At 47.1% G+C, this 26454-nt stretch overlaps 8 protein-coding genes across 8 annotated transcripts; 4 read left to right on the forward strand and 4 right to left on the reverse strand.

The window, feature by feature from the left end:
* Positions 1-5036: 5036 nt before the first annotated feature.
* Positions 5037-7059, forward strand: GIQ15_06435 (carboxylesterase; the record flags this gene model as incomplete). The annotated part of the gene is made up of 7 exons (XM_033553852.1): positions 5037-5270; positions 5466-5640; positions 5727-5811; positions 5867-6365; positions 6447-6499; positions 6557-6858; positions 6935-7059. 7 exons carry the CDS (start codon positions 5037-5039, stop codon positions 7057-7059), a joined length of 1473 nt encoding a protein of 490 aa, XP_033403367.1.
* Positions 7060-7961: 902 nt separating this feature from the next.
* GIQ15_06436 (vacuolar protein sorting-associated protein 1) lies at positions 7962-10555 on the reverse strand (the record flags this gene model as incomplete). The annotated part of the gene is made up of 8 exons (XM_033553853.1): positions 7962-8130; positions 8193-8277; positions 8336-8603; positions 8659-9300; positions 9363-10119; positions 10197-10291; positions 10364-10433; positions 10533-10555. The coding sequence occupies 8 exons, from the start codon at positions 10553-10555 to the stop codon at positions 7962-7964; spliced, it is 2109 nt and encodes a 702-aa protein (XP_033403368.1).
* Positions 10556-11079: 524 nt separating this feature from the next.
* On the reverse strand, positions 11080-13485 carry GIQ15_06437 (ATP synthase alpha subunit vacuolar; the record flags this gene model as incomplete). The annotated part of the gene is made up of 5 exons (XM_033553854.1): positions 11080-11136; positions 11195-12091; positions 12150-12817; positions 12900-12984; positions 13051-13485. The coding sequence occupies 5 exons, from the start codon at positions 13483-13485 to the stop codon at positions 11080-11082; spliced, it is 2142 nt and encodes a 713-aa protein (XP_033403369.1).
* A 642-nt stretch (positions 13486-14127) lies between these two features.
* GIQ15_06438 (WD domain-containing protein) lies at positions 14128-17321 on the forward strand (the record flags this gene model as incomplete). Its single annotated transcript, XM_033553855.1, has 9 exons — positions 14128-14290; positions 14525-14684; positions 14896-14997; positions 15072-15779; positions 16011-16105; positions 16165-16223; positions 16272-16568; positions 16626-17106; positions 17170-17321. The coding sequence occupies 9 exons, from the start codon at positions 14128-14130 to the stop codon at positions 17319-17321; spliced, it is 2217 nt and encodes a 738-aa protein (XP_033403370.1).
* Positions 17322-18698: 1377 nt separating this feature from the next.
* GIQ15_06439 (eukaryotic initiation factor 4A-12) lies at positions 18699-20089 on the reverse strand (the record flags this gene model as incomplete). Its single annotated transcript, XM_033553856.1, has 4 exons — positions 18699-18718; positions 18789-19682; positions 19751-20005; positions 20059-20089. 4 exons carry the CDS (start codon positions 20087-20089, stop codon positions 18699-18701), a joined length of 1200 nt encoding a protein of 399 aa, XP_033403371.1.
* A 302-nt stretch (positions 20090-20391) lies between these two features.
* On the forward strand, positions 20392-22294 carry GIQ15_06440 (spliceosome-associated protein; the record flags this gene model as incomplete). The annotated part of the gene is made up of 3 exons (XM_033553857.1): positions 20392-20481; positions 20553-21952; positions 22180-22294. 3 exons carry the CDS (start codon positions 20392-20394, stop codon positions 22292-22294), a joined length of 1605 nt encoding a protein of 534 aa, XP_033403372.1.
* Positions 22295-22676: 382 nt separating this feature from the next.
* Positions 22677-23189, reverse strand: GIQ15_06441 (uncharacterized protein; the record flags this gene model as incomplete). The annotated part of the gene is made up of 2 exons (XM_033553858.1): positions 22677-22955; positions 23013-23189. 2 exons carry the CDS (start codon positions 23187-23189, stop codon positions 22677-22679), a joined length of 456 nt encoding a protein of 151 aa, XP_033403373.1.
* A 1761-nt stretch (positions 23190-24950) lies between these two features.
* Positions 24951-26042, forward strand: GIQ15_06442 (ATP-dependent DNA ligase domain-containing protein; the record flags this gene model as incomplete). The annotated part of the gene is made up of 1 exon (XM_033553859.1): positions 24951-26042. One exon carries the CDS (start codon positions 24951-24953, stop codon positions 26040-26042), a length of 1092 nt encoding a protein of 363 aa, XP_033403374.1.
* Positions 26043-26454: the final 412 nt, after the last annotated feature.

A 26454-nucleotide genomic window follows, 5' to 3' on the forward strand; every position in this document is an offset into this window, starting at 1 on the left:
CGATGGAAGTAGATAACTTTGGACTCCTGCCAAAACAACCCCCAACCCCCATCCCCTTGCTTCCTCTATCCAATAGGACAGCCTTTATATGCCCCCCGACCCGCGTGTCCATAACGTGAAACCCTGCATCTCTCCAGACTAAAACACCCAAAAGAAAAATAAGAAATAAGCTCCGACCCAAGCAGTGGGTAGAAGAGCATCCCAGTCCGTAAAAGGTGCATGCACGTGGAGATTCGTTGGCTCTCTGGCCTTCATCTCGAGGATTTTGAATCCGAATCTGATAATCTTCCAAGCCTTTTGATATCTTCCAAGCCTTTGATATCTCCCAAGCGAGAGGCCGATATCTAGGTTCGGGCCGCAGGAATTGGGCACCACTCTTCCCGTATAACGCTTGTCGTATGGAGCTGCGCTTCGCTCTTCCATGGCGCACAAGCGCTTGGGAGTTGGAGTTGTGGGGGTTCGCAGAAAGTCATGAACGGGGGAGTGTTGACACTTGACTTTGAGTGGAATAGGAGCATGAGAACTGCCCCGTGCCAATGACAGGGAGACTCAGGGTAACAGTGCAGGAAGTGGCTGATGGATCATCGGTGTGCACGCGCAGATGATTCCAGTGTTGCATCCAACCAACGCTCCATATCGTGGCGGTATAGGGCTCCCTGGATCGGCATCAGCTACTCCGTACACTGAACCGGCGTTTTTCCGAATACTTCTTTAATTAAATCCTGAGGTCAGAGCGCTCGCGTGTGGCGTCCGCCGATGAGGATGACGCGGTGACTCGTTAGACAGATACTGGTTCAACGCGTTAGCAAAACATACACTCCGTATAAAGAAAACATGGAGGTGAAAAAACAAAACACCTACAACCCGCCAAGCCCGAAGACAAATATAACGCGATCTTATCCCCTTTTCGAAGTTGTAGCCGAGCGATCTGCTGGATTGGTAGAGCCAGGACGGTGAAGTGTGATGTTGAGTATGCCAGAGTGATCAACGCAGGCATAGCTTGGATGACTCGGTCCCAAAACGCCTTCATCGGCCGGCATTGCCAGACGGTTGCGAGAATAAGCAAATCCCAGAGAGTGAGAGTGACAAGAGCCTTACAAATCCAACAGAACAACTTTTCGATAGCGAATATCCGCAGCTATAGAAACAAAGCATCTTGTGAAGATGATAACCAGTTTATAGAAACCTGCGCGAGGAACTACTTGGGACCAGACATGATTAGACTAACGTAAGCCACCACCGAATGACCGCTACCACCCAATGACCGCCCCAACAAAGATTCATGCGTATCAACAACAACCACTCGCAACAGCCGTAATATGGTTAATGAAGCTGCAATTGCTTTAGCAATTGCAGATTTAAAGGCCCAAGAAGCCCCTAATTATACCCAGACTGCAAAAAGATACGGAATCGATCGAAAAACGCTCACACGGCGGTTTCAAGGAGTCACTACCTCAAGAAGTGAAGCAATATCCCAACATCACAAGAAGCTTACAACTGCTCAAGAAAAAGAGCTTTTAAAGCATATAAATCGCCTATCTCTACGTGGCCTATCTCCTACACCTCAAATACTCCGGAATTTGGTATATGAGATAACAAAAGAGCCTGTTGGGTTGAACTGGGTGGCGCGGTTCTGCGAGAGATATCATAACCAGATAAAGAGCCTTTATTTAAAGACTATCGATCAAAAACGCAAGGTTGCTGATAACTCCTCTTATTTTGCGCATTACTTTGAGCATGTTAGTGATCAAATCGATATCAATATCTTTAAATACTGACCTCTTCCTAGCTTGAATTGATGATTTCAAAATATAATATTACTCCAGAAAACACCTATAATTTCGATGAAAAAGGGTTCCTTATTGGCCTAGGTCAGGCAGTCAAACGTATCGTCCCTATTGAGCAGCTTAAACGAAAGCAGATAGGTGCTATTCATGATGGAAATCGCGAGTTTATTTCTCTTCTTGCTGCCATCTCTGCAGATGGTGAAAGGATTCCTCCTACACTGATTTATAAGGGAGAAGGAGATCTACAAGATACATGGCTTGATGATTTCAACCCTCATGAGCAAACAGCCTATTTTGCAGCCTCACCCAACGGCTGGAGCAGTGATGACTACGGGCTTAGCTGGCTGGAGATATTTAATAAGCATACGAAGGCAAAGGCTGATAGAGGAAGAAGGCTTCTTATTGTTGATGGCCACTCCTCTCATATCAATATGCGCTTTATCGACTACGCAGATAAAAACCGTATCCTTCTTGCAATCCTTCCTCCGCATTCAACTCATCGATTACAACCATTAGATGTTGGAGTTTTTGGGCCACTGGCTAAGGCATACTCCCAAGAGATCGATACCCTTCTCCGTTGCAGCTATGGGTATTCATCAATGAGGAAGAGAGATTTCTGGAGGCTCTTTTATACAGCATGGTGTAAAGCAGTAACACCTGAGAACGTTAAGGCTGCATTTCAAACAACGGGTATCTACCCCTTCATGCCTGAACAGATATTAAAATATTTCAAACGAAGACCAATTACCCCTCCAGACCTGGTTGCTCCTCCTACCCCTACTACTGTTCGAGGCCTCCGCCGTCAAATTAAGAAGGTTTACCGCAGGCAATCGCGCCTCTCAATCAATATTCAAAAGGTCATTCATGCTAGTGAAAGACTGGTCTTCCAGAATGAGATATTAGCCCATGAGAACAGGTCTCTTCATGCAGTAATACAAATGGAGAAGAAGCAAAGGAAGAGAGGTAAAGCAATGGGCTTGTTTGATAAGGAACGGGCTGGCCAGGCGCAGTTCTTCTCTCCGTCTAAAGTTGAAGCAGCCAGGCAACGGGCTCTTAATATAGAGCATGAAAAACAAGATAAGATAGCGCAGGCTGAACAATCAAAGCTTCAGCGTACAATTCAGAAGGATGTTAAAGCCCAGGAAGCAGCAGAAAAGAGAGCTCAAAGGTTGATAGAGCAACAGCAGCGAAAGGAAGCCCATGAGGAGGCTCGTAAAGAGGCTGCAGCGCAGCGCGCAGAGGCTGCGATTGAACGGAAGCGTAAAGCGGGTGAACAAGCAGCGGAACGGATGGCCAAGAAGGCCAGGAAGGCTGAAAAGAACGCCTTAAGCCCTATCTCACCTTCCCGATTAGGAAAGAAGAAGACTTCACCTACGAAGGTGGCTCCAATCGATCCTATTCCTTCAATACCACCCTTCCTATCCCAACCCCGGGCAAGCCGTTCCGGGCGAGTTATCAAGCCCAACACTCGTTTATTTTCTTAACCTTACTAATTTATATGTAATTTGGAACCCTACTATCGTTATTTAATAGCTAATTTAATTTGTTATTTACGTTGTGTTGAAATAGGTTGATATTTAATATATGCAGCGATTTGGATGGGGTGGCCAAAGCGCCGGTCATTAGGTGGTGGCGGTCATTCGGTGGTGAACCACGTTATTTAAGCTTATTCCGCTTCAATAGTTTAAACTAACTTTCAACGTCGTTACTCGATGCTGTACACTTCCAGGGTGTTTACCGTATCTCTCTGCCACCGCGAGATATGCGTGTGCAAAGGTATGAGAACAGTGATATGCAGATGGTCCTGCTCAACATACCCATATTTTCAGCCACCGTCAACACGACCGAGCATATCTACGCTACGCATTAGCTCCATGAGTGAATATCACGTAACACGTACCGGTGCCGCCACGATCGTCCAGTCGTCGATTTTGATTCCGCCCCTGAAACATCTTGTGGCCAAGCGGAGGGAGATAGCAGCAGCCAGTACCATATCAGCGCCTTTCATCTGGCAGCGAGTTCTATGTTCAGGGGAAGGAACCCATTGTAAAAAGGAAAGCTATAGTTTAGGCTGACAGCCATCATATAGGCCCAACGCAGACTCCAGCTATCACTTTCACCCAGGATATTATAGGCAAGGCTAGTTTGAAGGCCCTTCGGCGTGCATCTTCACTTACCCCTATTATTGCACCAATCAATAGGCAGTCAGTCGACCATCGCCGACCTCATCTTCCACAAGTTGGAGACCTCAAGCGGGAACTCCGCTGCCCTCGAAGTAGCCCTGCCGGCTCTGTATTTTGCCTGCGATTATCCCCGTGCAAAAACTCCTTTGGAGATTGGGAAATACATTGGATAGTGGTATCGGTAAGATTTCTTCCCCTCGAAGTTAACGGGAAGCGTCCCTTGTTTCTGTTGTCTCGTTTGGTTATTTAGACTCCATACTGAGACTGGCTCTGAACCACATTTGACCAGGTAGATATTGTTGTTAATAATGCTGCCTACGTCCAGAAGGGTACTAGCGAAGGGACCACCCCAGATGACAATCCCAGACCAATGTTGTTAGGCCCATGAATATATACCGTGGTATGCGGCTCGGTAACCCGGCCAAAGGTGTTGAAATCATCTGCGATGTGGTAACTTCTACAGGATGTGCTGTATGACGGGGCTCTCTGGTGGATATCTGGACACTGATGCCTACGTTATTCAATAGTTTAGGAGGTGCATGCACATTCTAGATTCTAGACATGTTAAAGATGCACTATCTTCAAAATTTCCAGAACAGTGACATGGATCTCTGCCACTAGCTTAGGGGCAATATGTCCGCTATCGTATAGTACGCGGAGTTAGCAAAAGTGCAGGGAAGACTCTTCCTGCATCAGACGAAATTGAATGTCGTCGCCCTAACTAGTCCAGGCCTTTGAAGCAACAGAAGAGGAGGGAGTTTCCAGCACTCGGATACTAATTCGCTAGTTAGTTATTGAGAGTCGAGGCTGGTGCGGAAATAAATATCAGTCCCACCAAGATCCGCTGGTCGTGCTGATGCGTCCCAATTTTCGACTAGCAACCCATGAACGGAACCATGCAATACAATCCTTGCGGTTACAGCATTGGCTCGAGTAATAGAATTTGATCACTCGGGGTCGGCGACTTAATAGCGAACGATGTGACTTGGAGACACTCTTCCGTCCCAGGTCGTCTCAAAGACATAACTAGTTGAACTCCAACTGTCGATAGAACGTTATTATCAACATGGGGCGTATGTTGCGCGTTGTCAAACTGCTGACTGCACTTCTGCTGGTCCCTCCATCAGTCGCAGGCCCGGTCAACACAACTAGCGGGCCAGTAACTGGCCATCCTTCAACCTCTCGACCAGCAGTTGTCGAGTATTTAGGAATTCCATACGCAAAGGCTCCGATTGGCGAACTTCGGTTTGCAGCTCCCGTCAAATTCGCTTCTGACAAGCCCTTCGATGCCGCAAAATTTGTAAGCTCAAGCCTTGTCGTACGCTTGAATATTTGTGTCATTCTTTCAAACGACATCTATTGTGATGTAAAACAAAAAGTTAACGAAAGCCTGGTTCTCGCTAGTCATTGTATGTTCCAGTTGCATGATGTGTCTACTATCGGAACCCATGTTTGTTGCTAAACCTCCCCTGAAATCTTAAGCGACTGCCTCCAGACACCAAGCAAGCCAATTGAGTATCCTAATGCAACTGATGTACTGCGACCTATCATTGCGAATTTCGCCGGCCAAAATGTTAAGCCCCAGAGCGAAGATTGCTTGAAATTGAATGTTTGGACCAAGAATACGTCGTCCAAGAAGAAGCCGGTCTTGCTTTGGATCCACGGCGGTCGTAAGTAGATTTTTAGGATTTTTGGAAAATATACTTTTAAGGATCGTTTGATATCGTGGGATTAACAAAATATGCGATAATTCCAGGTTTTGCTGTTGGGAGCACAAACAGCCTCTTTTACCAGGGTCAATATATCGCGGATCAGGAAGATGTTATTGTGGTATCAATGAAGTAACCAACCTTGCCATCCGTGGCATTTTTATAAGTTATTCTAACTAGTAGTAAGTTACCGCCTCACCGTCTTTGGATTCCCTGGCGCACCTGGATCACCCCAGAACTTGGGGTTGCTTGATCAGCGGATGGGAATAGAATGGGTCCGGGATAACATTGCTGGTTTTGGGGGTGATCCGAGTCGTATCACTATCTTTGGCCAGTCTGCTGGAGGCGTCGCAGTCGACTACCATATGTATACGTATGCCGATGATCCTATCGTTAACGGTGTTATGCCCATGTCCGGGACAGCCCTAAGCATGACACCTAATACCCCGGAACAATCCCAGAAATACTGGTATACCCTATCTGAAGCTCTCGGGTGTGGCAGTTCTGGGGATACTCTCCCTTGTGTGAGATCTAAAACAGCCACGGATGTTTTAGCTGCAGTATCCAAAGTACCACCGGAAACCAGCAAGGCGCTGCCACAGCCGGTATTCCATCCCACAGTTGACGAAGAAATCGTCTTCTCTAACTACGAAGAACGTGCATCCAAGGGGATGTTTGCCAAGGTTGTAAGTTTAGTGTCCTTCTCTAAATCACGATAGTGCGGGGAATAGGAAAATAAGCTTCTCTAATTAGTCTCGTTTATCTAGCCATACCTTGTTGGAAATGGGAATTTTGAGGCTGGCTACTATAAGATCGCCGCGTATGCTCAGAAGATTTCTTTAACTGATAAAGAGTGGCACCTATTTAACCTAGCCAGGTTTACATGCTCCTCTTTTAGAGAGGCAAGTTACCGTGCAGCGAGTGGTGTTCCGGTTTGGCGATATATGTACTTCGGCGAATGGCCCAACTCCATCCTATACCCAGGGAGTGGCTCGTATCACGGCAGCGATGTTTCCCAGTTCTTTGGCACGGCAGAGGATGTCAGTGATGACACGGCAAACACTGCCACCGAAGCTAAGGTTTCGTCATACATGATGCACGCACTTGCAACCTTTGCCGCTGACCCTCACGGGGGCCTGTCAAAGTTGGGGTGGCCAAAATATGAGAAGGACGGTAAAGGTAAGGATTTGCTTCACTCCCTTCCCCTTGTCTCTAATCCCCATACTCCATATCAAACAACTAATTACATTAAAAGGAAACATACTGGTGGGGCTGGCCTTTAAAAATAAAGTTCGTCCTACGTTTGTCTCCCCGTTGATGTTAGATCTTGATTGTCCATTGGTTGGTATGGACACGTCTTACGCCCAGGGGGGGTTTTAAATTTTGAATTTTGGCATGGAACCCCTAACTACCGAAAAAGCAGATATAAATACCGTGATTAAACTTTGCCCCGGCACGAGGTTAAAGTGACTTGGTTTTTGTATATATTGTCATGATCTAGCCTAGATCGGTGTATATAAAGGTCATAAATATGCGTTAGAAAGAGAAACTGGTTTATATGGAAAGACTCCTCTATAATGTTATACCTTTCTTCATAAATTACAAAGTTATCTACAATTTGTCATGAAGAGAGGAGCGTTACAATTTAAGTTTGATATTAGAAAGGAGATGGCCCGTGCATAACTCTATCGGATATTTATTAATCCGCAGAATACGGCTTATATAATATAGCTAATCCAGACATAGAAGAATTTGATCAAAGTGATGGGTGCGGATGATGAACTATTTACTTTGAAGGGGGTTGGTTTTGAAGAAGCTAACTGATATTAAATTGGCAGGTGGTGATAGAGAGAAGGATCAGATAGCTGATATGTTGACGGGGTGGAAGAGACTAAAAAATCGAAATAATGGTCACGAAATCATGTTACCTCAAAACTTCATCATAGGCAAACGAAAATGTATCATGGGCACATAAGACTAAAACTAGAGACATTGCAAAGAGACGGGAAATGATTAGTAGTATATGATGTAGAAAATAAGGAGAGGGGATATCAATCACTCTGGAAAAGTAAATATGTAAAGAATAAGGATTGCATTGCAACACACCCAAACCGAATTTCTATCAAGATTGACTGTGGCGCTAAGTTAATTTCAGTTGCGATTCTCTCTCGGTTTCTCTCTCGCCGGTTTATTTTCCATTTCGCCATGGATTATCCATCCGATTTATTTAATCTGGAACAGATTTGTGCCTCTGCTCCTGCTCGCTCGCTTCAAGTTGGGCCTTATTGAACCTGACTGACAATTTCGCTGGCCTTGGTAAGACTCTCAACCATTCTCTGGCATTCCTTACGGCGACGAACAGTGAATTCGCTTTCGCGGAGGAGGTCATCTGGTTCTTCTGCGCGGTAGAGATTGCCTAGGAGTTCCCGTTGCATTTCATCCTTGGTGAACCTGGTAGGAATAACATTAGCGGGGTTTGCTGGATAGGTATAAGGCGGGTTTAAGCAGCTTACTGAACAAGTGTTAACATGATAGCTTTGGGAACCATGTCAATCATCGTTCTTTTGACGATGTTATAATACGAGTTGATCAAGAGTTCTGTGCGCGAAGAGTCAGCTAAAGAATTGATATAGCGAGATATGGGATTTGAACGTACTTATCACCTCAACTTCGGTGTTTTCCCTTTCAGATAAAGTTCCGGAAGCCTTCAGGATTGGTGGAGGGGCTTCCATTGCAGCCATCTTCTTCTTGCTGTTCTTCGACGAAAAGAAGCTGCCGAAAAATCCTGGGTTTCCTTCTCCCAGATCAAGGCTGGGGCTCGCAGCTCGTGGGACAGTGGCTGAATGTGGAATGGGTTTTCCAGTCTTTGGGTCAACTTGCGTTGGCTTCGAGGCGTTTTGACGCTCGTTGATGATTGCCATTGCCTATATCAAACAATTAACATATTTTGTCACGGAATTTATGCAGGAATAAACTAACCCTGTGTCCAGTTATGAAATCGGGATGTCCAGTGTTGATGTAGCAAGCCTCCATCGCAACGAGATCCCTAACGAGCTTATTTGTTGGATCCATGACTTTCTTAAAAAAGGATATTACGACTCCGTGGAATCGTTCCTTCAGCTGGGGGTACCTCCTGAAAGGTTGCTTGTTCAAAAGCTGAGCAAGGATTCTCACGAGCTCGTCGTAGACCAAGGAGACACACTTCAAACCAGGTTCTTCGAGCCTCTTAATCTGCTGTTTAACGATAGACTCGAATGCACCTGTTCCAACAAACAAAGCTGGCGAAGGACCGGAGGAGTTGTATAACATCGTTCTGATATCAATATCTTTCACTACATCGAAGGGATCGATGGCCTTGACACCGTTTGAGTAGAGTTCGTGGAAAACAAAGCTGACACGTGCACCTCCCGAGAGCTCGACTGATGAGAGTTCCTGGTTGTTTCCGTCCAAAATGGTTCGGTACTCATTGCTGAATTCCGTGATGATATTAAGGATGATGTTGGCACTGTTTCCAAGTAGCGAGTCACCAAGCTGATTTAACTCAGTAGTGTATTTCTGCAGAGAAGATGCAATGCGGGCTTTGATGTCGGGGAGGGTTTGCTTAATGTGCATCATAAGAATCTTGAATAATGTAAAGTTAGCATAAACATCCTTTGGTTATCACAAATTCGACTCGTACGTACCACATTGAGCTTCCTTGCCAGGTATGGAGTTCCGCAGTAGGCAGATTTCGAAGAGTACGTGGCATGGTTTTCGAAAAAGTTTTTCTCGTGCTCAAGGGCATAACTGATCGTTCGTTTATTCTCAATATCTCGCTGTCCTCGGTTCACAACGGGTACGTAACCAAGTCGCAGTGGAATAACTCTACCAGCAAGAATATCCACAACATCGGTTCCGGCATCCATAAGATCGACCTTGGTCAAAACTCCGATGGTCCTCTGCCCCTCTGGGTCGACCTCCCGAGCAAGTTTCAAACCGTCAGAGTTGGCCAAATCTTGGTTTGCAGCTGTAACTGCAAGAATAATCGCATTCGACTTGCTGATCTGTTTCAACACCATTTCCCTTATTTGTTTCTCAATATCCTTTGGCTGATCTCCAACCGGCACTTTTGTCAATCCGGGCAGATCCACCAGCGTAAGCGTGAGGACATTTGGAGAGTAGATTCTCAAGTTGATAGGTGCGGGGGAGATTCCGGCATTGCGGCCGGTCTTTGCATCGGTCTCTCGGACAATTTCTTCTCTGATTTTGTTGAAATCATGGAATTTCTGGCCGGGGATATGAAGGAACTCTCCATATTCGTCAACGTTTGCCTCACTATCGGTTGTATCTAGCTTGTCCTCCTCTTTGACACCGTTCGATTGAGACTTCTCGGTGCGAGGCTTGTTGATAAGCTGGAGAACAAGCGGTCGTCGAGTTACAATGCCAGAGCCTCGAGGTAAACTGTTATATTCGACAGGTTAATCGTCGAACACCCCCCATGTGCGTCGTGCTCATGTAAATGGTGGTTCTCGACTTACAAGTCTCTTCCAACTATATTCTCTAACACGGAACTCTTTCCACTAGATTGCGATCCCACCACGACAATCTGCGGTAAATCTATTGGGTTTTGTGCCTATGAAATGTGCGCCACTGGTCAGACATCCCTCCCTGGGCAAATAGCTGTATTCTCGGGGAAACAACATACTCCAACGGTCGTAAAGACATCTTGCAATTTATTGACAAGAGAAATAAGACCGGGGTCGTTAACGTTTATCCTATATCCAGGCAAGTGTCCTGCATTAGCATCGTTGTTGATCGGTGACCGTTGGGTTGAATGACGAAAGGAGCCAACGAAGCAGGGTAGGCAAACTCACGAGTAGCCAGCTTGGGCCGCCATGGTCTGGCGATATACTTGCAGTCAAGCTGGGGGAAGATACAGGCGAAAAGAAAGAGGTATTCAAGGCTCTCTCTCGTTTGTCTCGGTGATTATGCGGTCTTGTTTAGCTTTTGTGTATTTTGGGCGAGCAAGATAGTTGATGCCAGAGGAGAGTTCGGGTTTGTTCACGTGCAACTGATCCGCTTGGTGGTCAGTTTGCGCCCATCACACGCAATATATGCCCAAACGACGGCGAGGTTGGATGATTTGTCTATTTAACAGGAGTAAGGGGGGTTATCAAGTAGCGGCAAATGTACCTGTTCATATCAAAGGTATAAAGAAAAAAAGGAGGCCTTGTAAAGTGTAATATCGATAATGCTTCTGCCTACGGACTACGTACACCAAGTGCCACCGACTGTACCAAAACTTAAACAGTCTATTAACTCGACGGACAGGATAGATTATTATGATAAATTCCACCTTGGTCCTGTAGGCCAGTGATCTGTGAATAACATTTGTACGAAAAACAAAAATAACCGAAATATTTACTCATCCGACACCGAGGCGAACTTTTCGGACATCTCCTGGAGGATTTTCTCATACTACAGAGACATAAGTTAGTAACTGATGTGTACTTGGGGGCGATGGGTGATTGCTTACCTTTGCGCTGACCTCCTCCTCATCATCCGGAACCTCGAACTTCATGTTTCGAAGGGCGGTCTGGATTTCGCTGGTTGCCTCTCGGACCTTTGCCCAGCTTTGGCCTTGTGCGATGGCCTTTTGGCTCTCATCGTAGAAAGATACGAAAGCCTTCATCATGTACTCGGTCTTCCACAGGGGGCAGAACTGGTCATAATCGGAGTATCCGTTCTGCTGCAAGAAATCGTCCTTGAGCAGGGTCGCCACGTCCAGCGTGATCTTATCTGCGTCACCGAGAGCAGACTTTCCAACAAGCTGGACGACCTGATCCAGTTCCTCGGAGGTACTGAGCAGTTCCTTGATCTTGTCACGGAGTCGTGGGAATTCGGGGTGTTCTTTGGCATAGTACTTGTCGAGGATGTTTGTGTATTTACTGTAGGATATGGAAGTGTTGATCGACGGGAAATGTTTTCTTTGAGCGAGCTTCTTATCGAGACCCCAGAAGACCTGCACGATGTTCAGTGTACTCGAGGTGACTGGATCGGCGAAATCACCACCAGGCGGACTGACGGCTCCGACGATGCTGACACTTCCCTTTCGCTCGGGGCTACCCAGGGCGATGGTCTGACCGGCACGCTCGTAGAAGGAAGCAAGCTTGGCACCGAGGTATGCAGGGAAACCCTGATCAGCAGGCATCTCTCCCAGACGACCGGAAATTTCACGCAGAGCCTCTGCCCAGCGAGAACTGGAGTCAGCCATCATGGCAACGTGTTTACCCTGGTCTCTGAAGTATTCCGCAACGGTGATACCAGTGTAGATAGATGCCTCACGGGCAGCGACTGGCATATTGGAGGTGTTGGCAATCAGGCAGGTACGCTTCATAATTGGCTCTTTGCGTCCTTCAATGTTAATTGTAAGCTGGTATGATGGATTAGTTATAAGCTGTAGAACTGTGGGGGTGTAGAATGTAATATACCTCTGGGAAATCCATCAAGACTTCAGCCATCTCGTTTCCACGCTCGCCACAACCGACGTAAACGATGATATCACTGTTGGAGAATTTGGAAACACTCTGACTGATGACGGTCTTTCCACAGCCAAAGGCACCGGGAATGCAGACGGTACCACCCTGGACACTGGGGAAGAGAGAGTCCAAGACTCGCTGGCCGACAATGAAGGGAGAATCGGAGGCCAGTTTCTCGTTGACAGGACGAGGAACACGCACTGGCCATACGTGCATCATGCTGTACTCGGTTCGCTTTCCATTGAACTCGACCTCCAAGAGCTTCTCTTCGACGGTGAAGCTGCCGGCCTCGGACATACGTGTGATTGTTCCTCGGGCACGTGGAGGTAGGAGGATCTTGTGGTCGTGAAGAAGACTGTTCTCAAACACGGTACCCCAGATATCACCGCCGGTGATGTGGTCGCCGACCTTCAGGCTGGCGGGCTTGAAGTCCCATTTCTTCTTGCGGTCGAGGGCAGGTAGGGCCACACCACGGGGGATGTAGATGCTGTTTGAGACCTCGGCGATGGACTTGAGAGGACGCTGAATTCCGTCGTAGATGGTTTCCATCAACCCAGGCCCCAGCTCGACGGACAAGGGTTTACCGGTTCCGAAGACAGGGTCACCGACAGTGACACCAGCTGTAGGCAGTTGTCAGACAGGAGCATAAACATAAAAGCTGTTGAAGCTGAATTGGATAGAGGAATTGCTGGCCCCACGCACCTGTTTCTTCGTAGACCTGGATAGTAGCTTGATCTCCATCGAGTCGAATGACTTCTCCGACGATTTGGTCCTTTCCAACTCGGCACTGTAGAATGTAATCAGCATGCTTCCCCCCCCCAAGACGAGTCCATCGAGCTCAAGGGCCACCCACCAGCTCGTACATAGCACATCCTATCATGTTCTCGGCAACAATGACGGGTCCGGAGATCGAGAAGACGACACCCTTCTGCTCGTCCCCAGCCTCCGGCTTGGGCTTTGCGTCCGTGGATGCCATGACAGGCGCGGGCGGTGACCTCGTTTCGAAGAGTGCAGAAGACCGTGACGATAGACTCTCGTTGTCCGAGCTGTCGATGCTGTAGATATCGTCTCCTTCGTCGTCTTCCTCGTCGTCGTCGTCGAAGTCGGAGTTGGTGCAGTTGACGTTGTTGGTGATGCGTGGTGGAGTTGGAGCCACCGGATCTTGGTGCTGCTTTAGCCTGGGACTTCGCTCCTCGCAGACATCAACAGACGCACTCGAGCTGTTGGGATGGATGAGGTCGAGCAGAGAAGGCCGCGATCTCAAAGACGGTCGTCCCAGTCCTAACATACAGATGAGGTGAGGCCGGCTGGTTTACGCTGCGTTGCTTTGATGGCATCTACTCTGTTGTCCGTCTCAAGGAACTATACTAATACGACCTGCCAAGATACGGTGTTCTCTGATTTTTGAGATATCCATCTTTCACATATCATTCTATCCGTCAATACGGTCTTGTGTAGCAGGTCTGGTCCATGGAGTATCCCGTCGAAGCTATCTCCAAGCTGTTCCTCATCCAGGGACTCTGTTGACAAGCTAGGACCGGCTTCGACTAGCTAAACCATGCTCCACGCACCAACCGTCATAGCCCAAGGAACGATCATCTGACGGTTTAGCCTGCTCTAAGGGTGAGCTCTGTGGAAGCGGAGGATATCATAGTCGTCCGTCTATCACAACCGTCCGTCTATCATGGCTGTTTCGAGGGTGCCTGAGGATATATCGGATCTGTAACTCCCGCGCTGCAGGTGTCCCCCAAGCCCTGCCACACCGTACACCTCTTTTAAGCTGCGCAACATCGCTATCCGGGAGTCTGAGGGCATCGTAGGGCCAACGCATGATAGGCGGCACGTAGCCAATCACACGTACTGCAACAGCATGATAGCATGATAAAGGAGCCAGGGAAAGACGGACAAGTCACTCCCCGCCTGGAAACCCATGCCAGAGTACATGGATGGTGCTGAGAAACAGACTTCATCACTTGCACCGGCGGCGCCAGAAGAACTTATGTGGAGGTACCTTACGCATGACGGACAGAGGCATCACTGCGTTGACTTGGACTGGACTTGCTTTCTCATGGATTACCTTGGGCATCGTAGCCGTAAGGTAGGACTGTGCCGTTGTTTATCGTAATGTGAAGGGCTATAAACTGTTAGCTAGAGCACTGCGAGTAGATAGAATAACCATACATCCAGCTGCCAGTCGCAGTCTAAGTCGTATCTGCCAGCTAGGCCGTGAAACCTGTAGAAGAGCCTGTAAACCTGTCGAGCGTTGTGGCTGATATATCCTCGCTGCCTCATGAAAGCTTGACCGTCGGATGCTTCTTAAATATTAGTTGCTCCCTTTTTCAACAACAGCTTCTTCCACTTCTTCTTCACCACGCAAACCAAATACACTATCGTCTCTCACACTCACTTCTCGCTGGTTGCCATAGCCTCGCTGCTTCTCGGTTCTGCATTTCAGCGCCTTCGTCTACTTCCAGAGCAACTGCTTCAGTACGTTCAACCGCTCCTCCCAAGACCAAAACTGCCCGCGAGCTGATCCTGGAGTGCAAGGAGGACCACTTTCTAACCAGCTTCTATTTCTCTTCACTCTTAGAACTACTATTTATCCAAACAGTGCTGTCCTGGACCTGGCTCCAAGGCATATCCCCTTCACCTCCCTTCTGACGATAAAGCCTACTCAGCTGGTTCTTTGTTGAACCAGACTGAAGGGCTCGGACGCTGTCTTCGACCTGGCAGACGAACTTCCCTCACCTACACCCGTCTCAGCTGGACCCGGCCTCCCTGTTCCCTCTTCGAGCTCCGAGTGAGTTCAACCTGCAAGACCACCACCTGCTACTACTGCCGCTCTCTTGACCTGTTGCTAATCCCCCAGGATAGCGGCATTCTAAGGACAGACGCCGCTCAGCAGAGTCAATCTCCCCCAGGACAGCTTGATAGTCCCTCTCAGCAACTGACGAGCGCACCCACGGAGGCCGGGCCTCGCCGCAGTCGCCGCCGCCGCCGTCAAGACCTATCTCCAGAACGGCCAGAGAGCTCCGAGTCAGGACAGGTGATTAGTACCGGCGGAGCTGAGGATAGCAGTGAGATTGCCGCAGCTGCATCTAGGCGAGAGAACGAAATTCTCCCCAATAAACGCCCTCGATATACTCTAGACAACATGAGGCCTGACGGTGGACCTTCTCCGTCCAATTCAAATGGCGTTGCGCCGGTTTCGAACGGTGCTTCCAACTCTCTTCAAAAGTCTTCGTTCTCGAACTCCAAACAGTCACAAGCCGGATACCAGGATAGTCCCATAGCCAACGGCTCCTCTGCACTATCACCCACATACCTCGGCCATAGCAGGGAAGAGGTGACGAGGATATTAATACAAAGTCTATACGAGCTGGGTTACCATCAGGCTGCGTCTACGCTGACGAGTGAGAGCAGATATGAGCTAGAAAGCCCTGGAGTAGCCGCCTTTAGAGCTGCAATATTGGATGGGAATTGGAACGAGGCAGAGAGAATACTTCTAAGCTCCTTTTGCCCTGACGGTGACGCAGGCGAGATGGACGGAGTGAATGGCAAACAGCTGTCAAAACGAGACGGGTTGGTTCTGGCAAGCGGCGCGAATGAGAACGAAATGCTATTTTGTATAAGGCAACAGAAATTCTTGGAGTTGCTTGATCGACAGGACCTTTCAACAGCTCTAATGGTTCTACGACAAGAGCTGACACCGTTAAACCATGACATAACGCAGCTTCATGCTCTTTCAAGGCTCGTTCATCTCCAAGCGCAAGCCCCCTTATTTCGCATGTAACGTCTGCTAACGTCATATAGTCTATTAATGTCCACACCTGAGAATATTCGGGCTCGAGCTGGCTGGGGCCACTCCATCAGCGAATCCAGGCAGCATCTCCTCTCTGAACTCACCAGTATGTGTCCTCGAAGCTTTATTAGACACCAGTTCATAATTCTAACCATAAATGATCAGAGTCTATCTCCCCTTCCGTCATGATACCCGATCATCGCTTAGCAGTGCTTCTTGATCAAGTAAAGCATACCCAAATAAATAACTGTCTATATCACAACACGGCACAGCCACCATCCCTGTATTCGGACCACTTGTGCGACAAAAACGATTTCCCACTTCGTACAGCGTTCGAGCTCAGCCACCACACCAATGAAGTTTGGTATTTGGAGTTCTCCCATGATGGAACCAAGCTTGCAACCACAAGCAGAGATTGCACTGTTCTAATATACGACTCTACGACGTTTGAAATAATACATCGACTTACCGATCACAGTGAACCTGTTGCTTACGCCACATGGAGTCCGGATGATAGCAAGTTAATCACTTGTTCTCAAGACTTCAAGGCAAAAATGTGGAATGTTCAGGTATGTTTGTACATTGCCTCTCATTCGGTTACGGTTCCATATACTAATGGATATTAGACCGGAAATTGCATTTTAACAATAGACCACCACCATGCACCCATTACTTCCGCTTCATGGGCACCAGATGGAGAATCTTTCGTCACAGGCTCCCTCGATGGCCAATCGCAACTATGCCATTGGAGTGTCCATGGCGAGGCTTTATATACCTGGCCTGGACAATACCGAGTCCGCGACTGTGCAATAACGCCCGACGGCCGACGATTGATAGCAATATCCCTGCAGAAGAAGATATATGTCTACAACTTCATAACGCGCGAAGAGGAATACAGCGTTCTTCTAAAACTCGATCTCACTTGTCTTAGTATCAGCGCTGATTCACGATATATGCTCGTGAATATGTCCGAAAACGAAGTTCAGTTACTAGACATCGACACGGCAGACGTTGTTCGGCGATTTTTGGGCCAAAAGCAAGGAAATTTCCTTATTCGCAGTGCATTTGGTGGAGCGGCTGAGAATTTCGTTGTCAGTGGTAGTGAAGGTATGTTTTTTTACTTGCTGAGCCTAGAAGCTGGAGAAGGGCGTACTGACGAACATTCGATAGATGCAAAAATCTACATATGGCATAAAGAGAACAGCCAACTTGTTGAATCTCTTGAAGGCCATGTTTCCGGCTGCGTTAATGCGGTAGCTTGGAACCCCACTGAGCCAGGGATGTTTGCATCCGCTGGAGATGATCGCAAAGTTCGAATGTAAGTACATGTCCCGGATATCTTGGGCTATCGCTCACCACGCCCTTAACCGCCGTTCATTCACTAATCTTTTTGATAGATGGATGAAACAACCTTCATTAGGCGTTGCCTCCGGAAATAAATCTAGGAGGTCAATCAGAAGCAATGCATCTTCCAGCGCTGTCTCTCTGAAGCGGACCAACTAGAAAGACGCAGCCAATACAGTCAGCCAACGCCCATACCCATAGAAGAAAAACGCTGACATTCTATTAATCCATATGAACAAATACCCACTTGCGCTATCTCTCGAACGCCGCGGATTGCACATATCCATTACTCATGGAGCTCTTTGGTTCCCCAACGTCATTCTGTTTTTTATTTTTATTATATATTTTTTATTCTTGATACTCGCCGTACCCCGTTTTACACCTTCAAGTATTGATTGCATTATCAAGGGGTTATTATGTGTTTGGATTCAATTCACGACCGCTCATTCATTCGTTTGGTTTGCTTTATATTTTCTACCCCCAATAATCTATCCATGGACGGGGTGGGGGCGGAGGTGGTGTGGTGTCCCAAGGGGGGAGGTTGACAATGCAGCGATTTTCTCACGGTTCTTTTCCTCACGCCTAATTAACTGGACTTACCCATATATATGTTGCTTTCTCGGCCTTGCTGTCTCCCTCTTTTTGGCGTATCCTGCATAATACATTTCCTTCTTTTTTTCATTCTGCACGAAATAATTATGCCTCATTATAGGTTAAATTATACATGACCAATCGTTTGATTATCGTAATATTATCTCCATGTCTTGGTCCTTTTCCTTTTATGGTACCTTTCGAGCCGGTAGTACTTTTAATAATACGATAAAGGTGGAATTTAAGAAAGACCAACTGATAGATATTTTTAGTTATCACAAAGGGTATCCTATTCATTTTGAAGGACATTTCCTAATTCTCAGGGCAACAGTCCAAGGAGACTTATAGCCACCATGGTTTAGAGATTAGAATACATTTTGGCAGCAAATCAATAAAGTGCTTATGAAGATTTAAGAAAAGAGAGCAATCCTAAACATCACAAGAGCACGGTGTTAGCTGCAAAATACCTCAAATGGATTAGAGTAGGTGGGTAATAGAGTAGAAACTTACTTAGTTTGATAATAACCCCTATTCCTCCACGAGTGCTCTTTCGAGACATGTCCCTCTTCACGCCGAACAAATTTTAAAAAAATGCTCGTCGTTGGTATTAGGTTACGGTTTGGCTCCGTATTGATAAAGTGCGCGGGAACGCAAAGTACGCATGGTATATCGACCGCAAAATCGTGATTATCGTTTATCTAGGCAAATTCCAACTCCTGCCAGGCCCCGAAGGTGCTAAGCGGGTAAGCCATGGATGAGATTAATTAAGCAAGAAGATCGGCAACTGTTCAGGTAAGTTAGTAAATGGATCGGGCAACGACAATAAATCGGTTTAATAATAGGGTATCGCATACCGTTCATGGGCATCTCATCGATCTGAGTAGAGTAGTAAAGTTCGATATCTCTCAAGATCCGAACATCTTCGCTTGTCACGAAGTTGATCGCAACACCTTTACGGCCGAATCGTCCACTTCGACCGATTCTGTGGATGTAATTTTCACGGTTGCTTGGTAGATCGTAGTTAATCACCAAGGACACTTGCTGAACATCAATACCACGAGCCCACACATCAGTAGAGATAAGGACACGAGAGTTTCCCTGTCTGAAATCCTGCATAATGCTGTCTCGTTCCTTTTGAGGCATTTCACCATGCATACTAGATACTGTGAAGTTGGCCTCTCTCATCTTATCCGTCAACCAGTCAACCTTGCGCCTCGTGTTGCAGAAGATGACTGCCTGTGTGATAGTTAGGGTATCGTAAAGATCGCAAAGCGTGTCGAATTTCCATTCCTCTTTCTCCACCGCAATAAAGTACTGTTTTAATCCTTCAAGGGTCAATTCATCACGCTTGACAAGAATACGAACTGGATCAGTCATAAACTTGGTCGTCATATCAAGGACATCGTAGGGCAGCGTGGCGGAAACGACAACGACTTGGGTGGCTGGAGGTAAGTAGCGGTATACATCGTAGATTTGTTCCCGGAAACCGCGGTTAAGAAGTTCATCGGCTTCATCAAGGACTAGCATCTTGATGTTGCGTGTACGCAAGTGACGACGGCGGATCATGTCTGCCACTCGACCAGGGGTTCCGGAAACAACATGCTGTCCATGTTCTAGCTTTCGAATATCCTCTCCAACATTTGTCCCACCAATGCACGCATGACACTGTACATTCATATAATCTCCTAGGGCCATAACAACGGATTGAATCTGGGTTGCGAGTTCTCGAGTTGGAGAAAGGACGAGGGCTGCGTTGCACATCTTCAATCAGCTTTCTGAAAACATTCTGTCTCCGTTCAAATATCATGTAACGTACCCTGTGATTCACGAAGTACAGTATCTATGACTTGAAGAATACTGATGGAGAAAGTCGCCGTTTTTCCTGTTCCTGACTGTGCCTGCGCGATGGTATCACGGCCTTTGCAAATCTGAACAATCGCGCGGGACTGGACAGCTGACGGTGATTCATATCCGTATGCATATATTCCGCGTAAGAGATTTTCCTTCAGGTGCATATCATCAAAAGTAGGCGCCACCGTCACCTCTTTCGATGTTGCGAATTCCATCCGCTCTACAGATCCTCGATTAGCTGCGCATCTTTTAGGGTTGGGGTAAAGAACCTACCATCGGCCTGTCTATCAATGCCCTCCGCCATATTGAGGTATATGCGCAAGTTCGGTCTCCTCTGAATGAAGCTCTGAGTGGAAATAGTAATCCTCCTTCTCAACCTTGAAGTTCGTAATTGCGGCGACGCGAAAGAAGCTGAACTTGATCTTTGTTGGAAAGTTTTAGCAGTCGTTAGTCACGTGCAAATCTCCAGCTTGAGTCCTGAAGCCAAATTTTATACGGAGAACAAGACATTAATTACTCCAGACAACAATACAAAACGCGACAAACAATATTCTTCTATCCTTGACAGTGTAATCAACTACTGCGCAGCCCATCCCGAACGCCGGCATGTTACTAGAAGACCAGAGATTTATCCATGAAGACCTAGAGAGGCTTGAGCAAGGAATCAGCGATCGCGTTGCTGAGGAACCTCGCAATGTGAGTTATACCGGTTATGTAGAAATCATTGGGAAATCGTGTTGTTAACTATGGCAAATTTTATCTAAAAGATTCGAGAACGATTAGTTCGTGACCATCAGGTTGCCGGCTTCCTCAATCGCATTCAAGAACAGTCTCAACGATTGCTGGACATATATCAAGATGCAAACGGACTTCGCGCCAAAGAGATCCAGTCTCTGTCCGTTGGCGACCCGATGGAAGAGTTCTATAAGCAGCTAGAAGAGATAAAGGATTTTCACCGCCGATACCCAAACGAACCCGTGGAAAACCTCGAAAGGGCATACAGGCAGGGCTCCGGCGAGAACGATGCAGCACTCCAGGAGATAGAGAATATGTTCACCGGAGAGGAGTCGCTCGGCCAGTTCTTCGATCTCACAAAACTTCACGAGGGTTACCTAAATTTACCCGGAGTGAAAAGGCTCACGTATCTACAATATCTGGACTTATTCGACGTGTTCACCCACCCGGAGCTACCTGTGAAACGTGCCAACAAGCTCACCGATCAATACTTCAACTATGTCGGCGAACTTGCCTCTTATCTCGAGAGTTTTATCAAACGGTCCAATCCATTAGAACCACTTGACGAGCTTTTTGCAAGCTTTGATACCGAGTTCGCGGAGCTCTGGGAAGCGAAGAAACTTCCTGGCTGGGAGGAAGAAACACAAGGAAAGAACGGTGCCGCGCCAAAGACTGAAGGCTCTGGGAAAGGAATATGGTGTCCTGATTGTGAGAAAGAATTCACAAACGAGAACGTATACAAAAATCATTTAAAGGGCAAGAAACATATCCGAGCTGTTGAAGCGAAGAAAGCAAACGGCAACCCAGAAACTCAACAGCCGAAGGCTGGTGGAGATAACGATGCGATAGTTCGCGGCCTTAAAGAGCGTGCAGTTGCGGAGCGGGAACATCGCGTTACCGCTCTAGCGAAGGCTCTCAAAGAAGAACGACAGGCCACTCGTGTCAATGTGGAGAGGAAGCAAGGAATGACGGAGCGTGAACGCCAAATGGAGCTTGATGCGCTTTTCGCTGATACTGGGGATAACACCGCGGGACAACGTCGGGACTCTGATTCTGAGAGCGACAGTGATGAAAAGGTTTACAACCCACTGAAACTACCACTCGCATGGGACGGGAAACCCATACCTTACTGGCTCTACAAGCTACACGGCCTCGGGGTGGAGTTTCCCTGTGAGATATGCGGAAACTTCGTTTATATGGGCCGTCGTGCTTTCGACAAGCATTTTTCAGAGGCGCGACATATTTATGGTCTAAGGTGCCTTGGAATTACACAACAAACAAGCTTGTTTAGAGAAATTATCAAGATTGATGAGGCACTGAGGCTATGGGAGTCACTCGAAAAGGAACGAAAGCATGAAAGGGATGCCAAAGAGAATGTGGTTCAAATGGAAGATGCAGAAGGCAACGTTATGCCTGAACGAATTTACCTTGAGTTAGTACCCTGTCGATTCCTACTCACTCCTTGCCGTATACCTTTAATTTTCCTAACGTTGCTAATGTGAATAATGAATAGCTTGCAAAAACAAGGCATCTTATGAGCGGACTCATGCCACTCTCATCTGCACTGTATCCCGTTTCTGCCCATTGCAGTACGCTGAGGGCGTGATACTATACCTTGCTCTTTCCTAAGGAGTATTTGCTGCTTGTCACCTATTATAGGATTGATGGCAATGCTCTGCCTGGCATTATCAACAAGATGTACGCTTTGGCATCCGAGGACTATGAAGACGGGTTGGCCACTCCAACACATTTTGTTATTCGAAACATGAGTTGATAAATGGACATGTGTAGGTAGACTGGTGCTAGATACTGAGATTATGTTTTAGGTTACTAACTAATACAATCAATAATAGGCCCCGGCTTCTTTACTGAGGTATACTCGGTGCTTGGTTCTCAACCCACATTGACTTAGCTATACAAACCTATATAAATGCTATATCAATATACCCAACTACATATGCAGCAAAACGGGAGTAGAGAAAGATTTGGGCTGGTGCCGGTAACTTGTTGTTTGCCAAAATATAAGCAGGCATTTATGTACTTGGAGTCAATTTGATTTTGAAATTTCATACTTTAACGAAAGTGTCAAAGAATAAATTGCGCAGCCAAATATTCACCAGATTCCGCTGAACCCTGTTGAGCATATCCAGAGCCTCTCAATAGTCCGCGGGTGGCTGAGCATTAGCAGTATTCTGCGTATGCATTGCTCGTTCACCATGAGGCGCTTGTTCACTATGAAGCATTTGTTCATTATGAGACGCTCGTTCACTATGAGGCAGTCCCTCTCTTTCTCTGGTAGTCCCATTAAAGTCACCGGTTTTCATTTCTCTTTCACCTTCTCTAATAGTTTGATCATTCTTTGCAACACCCTCTGGGTGATCCATCGCGCGGTCAATAGTTGCACCAGCGGCACCTCGGATTTTCTCGCCCATTCCCTATATATAGTGGTCAGGCTTTGAATCTATGCTCCTATTAAGTCAAATTTGACTTACATGGACGCCCGCAACGGCAGACTTCACTCCATGGCCCACTCCGTGTGCTGATTCTTTCGCAGCTCCTCCAACTCCACGTCCAGTGGGGGCGGTAGCTCCAACCCCAGCGCTTCCTCCTCTACCTCCCACGCCCTGGTTGGCTTCGGTTGTAAATCCACGTGAAGTTTCAGAAGACATTGTTGTTATAGACTGTGTTAGGGTAATTTAGGCAAAATGGAGCAGTTTCTGATGTGTTATCAGTGCGAAGATTGCCAGACATGAACCTCCATCTAGCACTCATTTATACCCTCATTTATACTTATTGAAGAGTATATAAATGACGTCACAAATACAGGTTCATCCGAATTCAAGTTCTCACAAATAACATCATTTTTGCTTCAATCAAGGAATGAGATGATCTACATCCCTGAATCCTGCTGGATCTTGCCAGTGTCGGGGATGTTTGCTTGATAATATCCGTGTCATGTTCGTCTCTATGGCTTGAGGACGTTGATGGAAGTACTGGCCGCTTGTGTCACGTGCTTTGGCGCCTAGCACGTGTTTTGACGCTCGTTTAAGTCGCGCTTTTCGATTAATCAACGTCAAGTCATCAACAAGCGACGAGACGCTGGAACGCGATCTATAAGATAATAGCCACTGGACCATTTCTACCGCTTTTTATACAATGGTGGTTATACGGTCAATATGTGCGTTACATCGGTAATGCGTTTGCTTCCTTTGTGCGTATAAAACAGCCGGTTACCTGCGTAATGCAGAGAATCGAGTCATACCCAGGGTTGCGCTGCTAGACTGAATATGGGGTTCAATTTCTCTTATATATGCGACCTGCTTTCGAGCTTGGATACCAACCGCACTACTTTAAAGGCTACGACTGCAGGGAGAAGCAACGACCCTGATTTTGCTACCGTCACGAACTGGTTTCGCCTCCACGAGAAGAGAATACATGGTGGTAATACTGACTACCTGGCGTTGCTATCCTGCCTTTTTCCAGGATTACGGCCAGATCGCGTTCACGGCTTCAAGGAGCCATCCTTGGTGAAAATTATAGGGCGTTGCCTACTACTTGGAACTTCACGGATACAGGAACTAGAACTCTGGACAACTGCCGGACGTGGTGACCTTGGCCAATGTGTCGAAAATGTGATGTGTCAGGCTGAAAACCAAGTGGATGCTTACTCAAATGTCACTGTGGAGGAAATAGATGCTGCACTGAATCAAATTGCCGCGAGATGCCGTTTTTCTGGGCCAGACGTGCGCCGTCAACGTTCCGCTGCTCAGGTGGATGAAACTTTAGCCCCAATTTTCCGCCGATTGAGTAGCCGTGACGCAAAATGGCTTACGAGACTGCTTCTCAGAGAGTATACTCCCGTCATTATCCCACAGCGGTTGGCTCTACGCAAGTTCCATTTTCTGCTTCCTACCTTTCTTTCCGTCCAGAGCACTCGAAAGGAGCCTTGGAGGCAATGGATCACGGCCCAATGAAGAAATTTCCACCATGCCCTGACCCTGAGTATGCTCGGGCTCTCATGGAGCTTTCAATCCCGCATCTTGCTCCTCAGGTTGGCATCAAAGTTGGGAGGGCGGAGTATTACAAGGGAAGAAACCTCAAGCATTGTTGCAGGATGGCTGGCCAACGACTAATGAGCATCGAGAGGAAATATGATGGGGAGTATTGTCAAGTACATATTGATCTTGGGCGGGGGTGGGATTGCATCCGTATCTTCTCCAAAAGCGGTAAAGACTCAACATTGGATAGGAAAGGTATTCACGGGGCTATTAGAGACTCACTAAGGGTCCGTAAGCCCAGCTGTCGATTTTCGAAGAGATGTATTGTGGAAGGTGAACTATTAGTATGGAGTGACATTAAGCGTGAAATCCTCCCATTTCATCATTTACGGAAACATATCCCGAGGGCGGGCACTTTCATTGGAACCGAAAATGATTCTCCGTGCGTATACCTCTTTTTCCTTCGTCATTTTGATTTTACTCATGCTCCTTAGGCCGGATCCCCAAGAACGTTTATTTATCGTATTCTTCGACCTATTGCTATTAGACGATAATCTCGCGTTGGCCAAGCCATATAAAGAGCGAAGGGCACTCCTCCATGAGGTGGTAAACCCAATTCATGGCCTGGCGGATATTACACCCCAGTTTAATATAGATTTCTCTTTTCCAAGTGCATACGAAAGGCTGAAAGAAGAATTCTCTTTGGTTTCGGCCCAAAAATGGGAAGGCCTTGTTCTAAAGGGCGCAGATGAACCATATTTTCGAACCTTCTCTCAAGATACAAGCGAATTCTCGTGTTGTTGGATCAAATTCAAGAAAGAATCCATTCCTGGCCTAGGGGATACTGCTGATTTCGTCCTTATTGGGGCCAGATACGATTCCCGGGAAGCAGCTTCCCTCCACAACATTAAGGGGCTATCATGGACATCCTTCTTTATCGGCTGTCTGGATGATGATGCGGTCTCTCTCTCATCCAAACCAACATTCCGCATCATCGATATTCTAAACCGACACAACATAAACACGCCTTTGATGCAAACCCTAAACCAATTAGGGCAGTTCCAAGCATGCGATGTTGATTCTGATGATGCTCCATTTTCATTACGGGTCGACCAAGTCCGCCTCACGAAAATTCAAGTCATGTTCAGAACCCCATTCATCGTAGAAATGACTGGTTTTGGCTTCGACAAGCCCCAGGGTGTTCGGTACTATTCCCTTCGATTTCCTCGGGTCGTGAAAATCCACTCTGATAGGAAGTATGAAGCTGCCACCTCCTTTAAAGACCTACAAGAACTGGCACGCATTGCCAATTCCGCTCCTGTGGAAGAGCTATCGCAAGATGTTGCAGATTTAACGGAACGGCTAGATCCCACAGATAAAAAACCCCAATACATCGTGGACCATTCTGAGAATTCAGCTACTGCTATGACAGTTTCAAGCGCCGCCACTTCATCGCAGGCTCCAATGGCTGGCAATAGTCCTTTTGGGGGTCATGAGTCTAGTCAAGGCACTGACGTTCAATAAATTCCTCCTATCTCGGAGCAGAAACGGGAGCTTGCAACTCGAGACGGGGTTTCATATACATCCCTTGAACCAAACAGGCAAAGGGCAATCAGAACCACGCCAATCCCGGTGTCCATTCTTCCCGACGACACAGAAACCGGCTACATTAACAGTATCTCGTCGGATGAAAAGCAGTCATCAAGCCGACACTTAGCTAATATAGCTAACCTTTCCCAGAGCAAGCATTCACAATCCTCTACCAATGAACCCTGCCATGGCGAGATGGGCCTCGCCACAAAAATCCCCTTCTCTAAGAATGGGAAACCCTCCGCTAGCTGTCTATCAGATCTACTTCCTTTGAATCCTACCTTTCAGCGGTCGCACTCCTTCCAGTCATACCATTCTCACACTAGCAATGAAAAGCAACCCCCGG

The sequence above is a fragment of the Arthroderma uncinatum genome (genome assembly GCF_011692745.1).
Source record: "Arthroderma uncinatum strain CBS 119779 chromosome Unknown scaffold5, whole genome shotgun sequence".
In the NCBI taxonomy this organism is placed as follows: Eukaryota; Fungi; Ascomycota; class Eurotiomycetes; order Onygenales; family Arthrodermataceae; genus Arthroderma; species Arthroderma uncinatum.